This window comes from Agelaius tricolor, unplaced genomic scaffold, assembly GCF_023055355.1.
Source record: "Agelaius tricolor isolate 1412-34295 unplaced genomic scaffold, bAgeTri1.0.p SCAF_8, whole genome shotgun sequence".
NCBI lineage: Eukaryota > Metazoa > Chordata > Aves > Passeriformes > Icteridae > Agelaius > Agelaius tricolor.
Genome location: NW_027269268.1, coordinates 32,629,589 through 32,638,520, shown reverse-complemented (window position 1 = coordinate 32,638,520; position 8,932 = coordinate 32,629,589). Strand labels below are relative to the sequence as shown.

The window sequence follows — 8,932 nt, the reverse complement described above, 5'->3', positions numbered from 1 at the left end:
GCTATTGAAGGATCACAGACCTACTAAAAGCTGACAAAGTTTTAAAAGGTCCTTGCAGCAGCAATTAAATATTAACAAAACTATACAAATGATTGCCTTGTGTCTAATTTACAATAACTTGTGTTTAGATTCACCATAAAATTTTAGCCAGTGTTAAACATAATAAACACTCTTGAAAGCACATTTTTCTCAGCCTCACCTCTCTCTCACAATCAAGATGCTAGCCCATATGTTTGAAGCTTAATGCCCTGGCAATTGCCATCTAGCCTACATTTCTGTAAAATATGTTCAGGAAAAAAAATCAAACTAGCTTAATTTGCAAGAAATAAACTACAGAATTCTATCTGATTTTTTTACAGTTTTATTTTTAGCTATCAAAGGCAAAACTGTATATAAAGGGAAACAAAAAAATTGAAATTAATCTAGTGTTTAAATTTTTTTCCCACTCCACCTCTAACTGTGGTCAGAATAATGTTTCTGATACTATTTGAAACGATTTGTTTTTGTTATTGTTGCTTTACCAGTAACAAAATTTTTGGTAATGAAATTGCAGTAGCACCACTTTCTCCACAAAGTTGTCTTCTGGTTATATTATAAAAACATCTGTACCTTTATTCATTTTATATAGGTGCAGCAGCTGTGCCTTGGCCACACTTCACATTGATTTCAAGTTCTGTGTACAGGCCTGCATACAGTTTTGTGTGCATTCTAAGAATCAAGGTGACATCTCTCTGTGTTAAAGTCCTGCCAGCTCTCTGAATTTCACCAGAGAAGAGCTAAATTTTTTTTCCTGATATCAAATTTATTAAATTAGTTGACTCATCAGTCTGAAAGTCACTTTTTGATAGCAACCAGTATTAGCCCCCCCAGAAGGCATAATCACGAAGGTATTAAAACTCACTTTGAAACTCACTTTTGAACTGCAAATTCTTGTTTTGAATTACAGAAGTAATTTTCTGTGTTACTTAATGTGTTTCACAAGGAAAGCTTTCCAGCTGGAGGCACTGAATCCCCCATGTTTCAAAAGCAAGAGCTAGTGTCCACTCTACCTTCTACAAAGATTTTGCTGTTTTATCATTAATGCATTTTCTTTTGTATATCCCCTTAGAGAGTCTGTCTTTTCTACTATATATAATTTCACAGAACATCAGTGATTCTCACTGCTTTTCAGAATTTCTACCACATTTTCAATACACTGATTGAAATGACTATCCACCATGATCCCTTTTAACATCACTTCAGTGCAGCTGAATTAAAATATCAGCAAAAATATGAATATAAACAAATAAATTTAAATGATAGTCCCCCTTACATATATTTACAGGATGACAATTTTCAGACCTTCATGAAGGCTTGCTAGTTTTCCAGTGATAGACAATAGACAATAAAATGACCCCATAATGCAAATCTGTAGTTCAAAAATTAGTGCACTTTACTTTTACATTTAAGTGCCATCGCTAATTGCTGATGAAATGCACTGACTCGTTCTTTCTGGGCTGGCCAGTTCAAGATGCAGTGAGATCTGAACATTCCTCTTCTCAGGTGAAGTGCATGATACAACTTGTAATCTTGGATATCATCAAGAAAGATCAGTATGATGGAGTCCCGACTTTGTTCAATAGCTTGCTGGAGAGCATGATACACCTTGAAACTGAAGCAAAAATAAGAGAAAAATCAGTGTTTTCTTTTATGTGAAAGAGAAAGAAAAGATTAACGGGATCTTAGTGTCTATTTTGTGATATACAATGGTTATTACTTTTCTTAAATTAGTTGCCTCTAACTAAAAAAAAAATAAAATAATGCTCTAAAAATATAACCTAAGTGTACTGTCTTGATATAGCCTTGTTTAGCAAAATCTCTTTCTTTATGAGACCACTATATAAGAATAGTGAAAAGACTAACTTAAAGGGAAACAAAAAACACTTTTCAATCCTAGTGGTCTTACTCATTGTTGCTCTTCTTCAAATGTGTGATTTAAGGAAAGCAGTCTGCAAAGGTATCAGCCTGACTTTTGGGAAAAAAAACCCAACCAAACAAAACAAAACAAAAGATCCCAAAAGCAAAAAGAAAACCAACAAACCAAACAAACAAAAAAACAACCAAAAAACCCACAACAAAAACAAACCTAAAACCCCAAACAAATAAATCAAACAAACAAAAAACCCCACAAAAAACACCCAAGAAAATGCCTAAAACATTGACTTAGATATTCAAATGTACACTATCGTATGTCTGAAACAATTAACGTTATTAACTTAGGAATTATTTTGAACTTACAATATATTAGGTAAATATATTGAAGTAGATTTTGAGTTGGTATTTTTCATTAAATGGTATTTTTTATTAAATTACAACTAAAAAATTATCTTGGTAAAATATCTCTTAAGAAATTTTTCCTCTTACAGATAAAATTTCAAATCCTACTCACTTTTTACACCAGGGATCCTCTAAAAGGTGTTCAGTCACAACAAAAATAATCTTCCTGCTCATTTTTATGCTGTTAATTGTGGCTTCAATTACAGATACGCCTGCTTCAAAATCCCGTTCTTCTAAACAAAACTTAATTTCAAAGTGGTTATTTTTTTCCAGAGACATGAAATTTTTAGACACCCAATTCTTGTCCTCTCTTGCATGAATAACATACGCATCATAATCATACTGTTCCTGTTGTCTCTCAAATTCTTTAAAACCAAGCATTCGATTGACTAAAATATTCCAGTAGAAAGCTATTCTCCACCCTTCAAAATGGATGGTAAGGACAATAAAAATGAATAGCGTTACAATAGTGGTAGAGATCACAAAAAGAAGTTGAAATGGAGCACTGTCTTTGCAGGCTGAACTATCAAAATACAAAACCAGACTACCATGATATTTAGGTGGGGTGTTGCAGATGTACTGGGACCTCAATACAGGTATATCTGCTTGGGTCTCATTAAGCCAATCAGCAAACCAAGCAATGCTTTCACAGGTACAATCGAAGGGATTGGAATCCATCTCTAGTCTTCTCAAGCTCCTGAAAGGTGGACCAAATACTTTTTCTTCAACTGAGGTTATCAGATTTTTCTGAAGGTTCAATGAATTCAGAGAGGCTTGGTCATCAAACAGAGTTGCTGGAAGCAAATTCAAATTATTTGAGCCTAAATCCAAGTGTTTTAATTGAAACAGACCCCTGAAAACCTGAACTGGAATTTCATCAAGCCCATTTGATTTTAAATTAAGAATTTGCAAATTGGGAAGACCCTTTAAAAAAAGAACAGGGCCACCCGGATTTGCATGCTTCCAAAGCCGGGCTAAATTATTGTGCTGCAAATCCAGGATGTCAAGTTTGTCAAGTCCATCAAACAAGTCTTCTTTTATGTTTGCTATGTTGTTATTGCTGATGTCCAGGACAGTCAGGTTTCGTAGAGGATGAAAAGGTGAAGGAGAAAGGTCCAGATTACTGCAGCCTACCTTCCTCAGCATCAGTTTTCTAAGGCCTGGGACAAATATGAATGATTCACTTTGCAAAGTCAAGTTTTTATTATAGGAAAGATAAATATCTTGTATATTATTGAGACCTTTAAACTCATGACCTGTAAGCTGTTGACTAATTTCATTGAGACCAAGATCAAGAATTTTCAGGTGTCCCAGGGAAGAAAATGCCCCGCTTTCTATTGTAGAGATTCTGGTTTTTGTGAGGTTGAGAACCTGTAAGCTAGAATTAGCAAGTGATGAAAATGTTTTATTAGTTATTCTTTGTAAGTTTATGTTGCAGTTGCAGAGACTCAGATATTTCAGGTTGTTCAGACCTGTGAACATGTTAGCAGTAATTCCTGGAAAATTGTTATTATCCATTATAAGGTACTCCAGGTGGTATAACCAATGAAAAGAAAAATCTTCAATTTTCCCAGCAAGTGAGTTTATGAGATTCAAATATTTAAGGCTGGATAATCCATAAAATAAACGCGAAGTTACATGAATATTATTAATCTTCAGGTTTAAGTACTGTAAACTTGAAAGCCACTGAAATGAGTCGTTTTCTATGACAGAGAGAGAATTTTGGGAAAGGTTTAAAATTGTAAGATTTGTTGCTTGCAGTCCCTGGAAAGTTGACTTGCCAATGTAGGAAAGTTTCACATGGCTTAGTGAGAGGTTTCGAATTGCTGTGTTTGACAATTCTGTACAAAGTTTCTTTGTGCGATTTTCACCAAGTTCAACATTGTTCAGTATGAGGCCACACAAATTTCCAATTGTATGGAAGCATCCCGTATGAAACTGAAAGGACAAGAAAAAAGTCTTGAGCTAAACAAGAAAGTTGTAAGAAAGTTGACCAATAAAAGGAAAACTTGGAAAGGCTTTCAAATGCAATTTCCAAGAATAGAATTCCTACACTCAGATTGCTTCACAGCCAAGTTCAAACACTTTTTGGAGTTTACACTTCTTGTGACAATAGTTCTATCACTTCTATCATGATTATCATAAATCTGAGTAGTATTATTTTAGAAGGAGACAGAAAGTGGCTTAGTGAGATGCAAGTTTGTATCCAACAACCAAAACTCCTTCTCTAGAAGTATCTTAAAAATTTTTATATCTTTCTTCAGCTTTCTTTCATTGATATCTGCTAGGTATACTAATCTACTAGTTATTAGGTCTGCAGACAGACAAGAAGAAACCCAGTTTCTATGTGCAAACTGAAGCTAATATGAAACCTAATACTTGCTTTCACAATATGGATCACAAGCTTTTATCATAGTGCTAGCCCCTCATCTTGATTAACACATCAGCTGAGGGATTTTTCAGAATTCTTCAAATGCATAAGGCTGCTTTTTAGATAGCAGTACTGTAAAACCAGAGTAGCTGAAAGTGGCACAAGGTAGCAGTGCCCAAGAAAAGAGTAGTGCCATTTACTCATCTACACCCTGTACCCTTGTGCCAGAATAGCCCCACTTGCAGTCACACAGTGAACCAGGTAGGGAACCAGTGTGACTACAAGCTAACCAAGCCAAAACACCTGTAGATCTTCCTCAGTGATCCAGCACATAGCCTCATAAAAGCTGGTATCAGAAAGAGGGAGGGATGAAGAGGCCAAGCAAAAGAGGATGGAGGGATTCACTCTTAGCATGGATACAAACTTACACCACCTTAAAATATTCTTGTAGGTTCAATGTACATATTTAGAATTGCCACACTTAATCATCACTCTTCAAAGAATCAAAACACTGAGAAGCAGATCAGAGAGCACATATGGAAGACAAAGCACCCATGTGGGTTTTTTTTAAAGGAGTGGGTATATGTTCCTGGAATGATTATTTCTCTGATGTTCCCATAGCCACAAGTTGAACACTCTACTCTCTTTGATTAACTGAGAAGTGAAACCTAGATTGTATAACCAGACATGCATAGTACCACACTTTATACCCACTTAGAAAGTGTGTCAGCCCTTCCCCTTCAGCACGTGCAAAAATAGTTCTGCACAGAAAATACCTGGTAAGGATTCTAAGAGCATCTCAGTTTAGGTCTTGCTTGAGACCTCTGATCTACATGGAACCAGCCCATATGAAACCAGCCTGTGCCGATTTCAGTGGCAAAACAATAATTCTGTAAATTACTGCTGGAGGTCAGGAGGAATGCTGTATAAAATGGAATGGGTTTTGGACCTCCCTGGATCAAAATTGTAATATAAATGCCATATAACCATACAGGGTAAATCAGGATAGTTCCATTTTATACTTACACCTGTTAAATTTCTGTTGAAATACTTCCTACCTCTTTTAGTGGATTTGATGACAAATCAAGACTATTTAATGAGGTGTTGCTAAGAAAACTGAAGTCTTCTTTTTTCAACTCAGTGATTTGGTTGCTCCCCAACATGAGTTCATGAAGTTTCTCCAACTGTTGCTCCAATCCTAAATTGGCTGACTTCAAAGAATTATGAGATAGGTCCAAAATTTTCAAGTTCTGGAGACAATATGCAAGAAAAAAAGGTATAAAATTATTTTTTAATCTTTATTTTATGTAATACAGAAAAAATTTAGAAATATTTCATTAAGAGTACAACTGATTAGAAATTAGTTGCAATACTACACTTAAAATAAATTTGCAATACAGAAATGGCAGCTTTCAAGCTCCTGCTGAAAGAAGTATTCTGTATTTTTCACACCAGTAACTTTCATGGTATTAATGATATTAACCTGTTAAAGTATCTACTGCAAACCAAAGCAGATTTAGTTAAAGTTCCTTGATTCACTGAAGGCCCTCACTCATATAAAGTGATAAATGCAAAAGCCTACAGGTGGCTGTAGTTACAACTATTGCAGTATTAGACATTGCATTCCGTGCTTTTTCAGCGTGGTCCAGCCCCGTAAATGGAATGAGGAAGGTGAAGTTCCCAACATGGAAGATGGTTGCACTCACTTGTATTTAGTTGTGCCAGCAGACCGACAGTGCAAGCAAGTACACTTCATGCAACTGAACTGGAATACTGAGTTTAGCAGGGAAGTTCAGACCTACTCAAGACCACATGCATACTCATTGGAACACTGAGTGACAATTAGTACCTACACATTGTCCTTACTTTACTTTTTTTTGTCCTTAGGCTCTTCCTTTTGCATGAATCCTGCCTGGGGCAAAGACAGTGAAATAGTCCATTCCTGCTTTCTGTGGTGGTCCCCCAATTTCTGCTACAGACACGAATATTTAACCACATGTAAACTACCAGAGAAAGCAAAGGTACAGTAAAAACATTTTTACTCTTTCTCAGTTCTTAAAGTCCTGAGAGACACTACATTCAGCCTAAGCACTGGCCCTCCTGGTTTGAATACTTAAACCTCAACCTTGAGAATTGAGGCTGCCAGTTACCCAGGCAGCTCAGATTCCACAGCATCCACTTAGATATTCTCATCATCTGCTGCTGCTGCTATTGGCTCAGCACACATCCTGCATGGGAGAGATGCTTCAAAGGGATGCAATACAGAAAAAGGAATGGAGAGCATTCACTCACAAAGATGATTGAGACTCCAACATGCTATAATAGAGGAAGCCACAAGGCCTCTTCTTCAGCAAAAATCAGTGAAAGATTATATGTTGAGTATTTTGAGATACCAACGAAGCAGTTCTGTATAACACTGGAAAATACAGTAAATCCCCATTTATACTTTATTTACATAAGAAGGTGCATTTCTAACTCTTACCTTCAGGGTTTTGAAAGGATGATTTTTTATATTTAGTCTGTTGTATCCTAGATTGAGCTCAGTCAGGTTGGTGCAGGAAGCAAAGACTCTGTCAGGGAGCTTATATAATTCATTATGTTCTAACTTCAGAATCTGCAACAGGGGCACATTTTGGCACAATTCTGGTTGCAGTTTAGAGATGCTGTTGTAGCCTGCATTCAAGTAAACCAGCTGGCTGTACTTGGTCAAATTTGCAGGAGCTAGCTGTCTTAGCTGATTATGAGAAATGTCCAAACTCGTTATATTGTCTGGAAGATCAGAGGGAATTTGAGTCAGCTTTAGGTGACTGCAGTCAGCCATTTCATTTTGGATATGACATTGCTTTCCAGCTGATGCACACGGCCAGAAGACAAACATCAGTCTGACACATAAGCTGCTCCACCAAAGAATAGCGTTTCTCCTCATTCTATCTGCAAAGGCAAAAAGAACACTGCAAATTACAATCATTTTGAGATGACTTGCGTCTTCAGCTGAAGGCTAAGCAAGAAAAGCTAAGCTTAAAAAATATGTGATTTCATAGTGAGCAAGCAGTCACTGGTTTTAATCCATGATTTTTTTCTGCATTTACTTCTGCAGAAGAATTATGTCTAATAATTGCTCTAAATAAATACTTTTATTTAAAAGCAATATTTTGTCTTAGACAAAAATAGGTATGTTCAAAAAGCTACCAACTTTATATATTATGGATGAAAATTTTCAATTGCTTTCTCTTTTCTGATTAATTTGGCATTGCTTTAACATTCATAAAATGCAATAAATATGACAAATTATACATAAGTAACTGATCTCTGAGCTTAATTATATCTAAAATATTTACAGTTATATGCAGTAAAAATACATAATATACCACTTCTTTCTTTTACTGTTCTTGCCAGTTTTTATTTTACAAGTCAATCACACAAAATTCTATCTGTCTTTCCATCTTATAGAGAAAGAAGGAATACCAGGCTATAGAAACATATATGAGAAAGTAAGAACACACAAAATAAATCAGTACCAACCTAATCAGAGAAAGAAATAGATAACAGCCAAGGTGTATAGGAGACACTGCCCCTAGATTCAATATATTTATCCAAATACTTTCAGGAAAACTTATACATTTAAGAATTTATATACTCCACCCCATATCTTTTGTTCATTTAGATTAGGCTATCAACACTGAAACTCTAATTTTCAATGGCTATACCTGTTTTGTCATTACATTTCTAATGAATCTTAGGCTTTTTCATATTTTGTTCATTTTCCATTTAGTATCCATTAGATTTAAATTCACCTGGTGATCTTGTAGTGAAACTTTACTGCCCAAAGAAAGAAAATAGATTCCATAAAAATTCTGATCAGAACAGAGCTGTGTGAGCTCACAAGGGTTTTACTAGCCTTCTGAGTCATGGAGCTTGCCTAATTAAATGGAATTTCTTCTAATCAAAAGAAGAGTCCTTTGTATCTTCCATATTATTCTCTACAGAATTAATCTTAAGTAGAGGGAGAACATACTTTCTGAGTGCTTGTCAGAATATTTTTTCCATGCTGTAGCACAGGACAATAAGCTTAGGCTCCTGTCTTCAATATTTTTCTTTTTTAAAAAATAGAAAGCTTATACTTTCAACCCTGATGTGTGACAGTGTCTCCACAGTCTTGATACACACTTATCTGTATAGCCTTCTGCCAACAAACTTGGAACCTACCTACCAACCTCAATTTACCAATTAGTTCAGTCTCGGCAG

General features: G+C 35.6%; 1 protein-coding gene across 1 annotated transcript; it reads right to left on the bottom strand.

Annotated features, from left to right (window-relative positions):
• Positions 1 to 353: 353 nt before the first annotated feature.
• On the bottom strand, positions 354 to 7,613 carry TLR3 (toll like receptor 3). Its single transcript, XM_071432248.1, has 4 exons — positions 7,170 to 7,613; positions 5,746 to 5,937; positions 2,429 to 4,254; positions 354 to 1,651 (listed from the first exon to the last, which is right to left on the bottom strand). Exons 1-4 carry the CDS (start codon positions 7,611 to 7,613, stop codon positions 1,423 to 1,425), a joined length of 2,691 nt encoding a protein of 896 aa, XP_071288349.1. The 3' UTR covers positions 354 to 1,422.
• Positions 7,614 to 8,932: the final 1,319 nt, after the last annotated feature.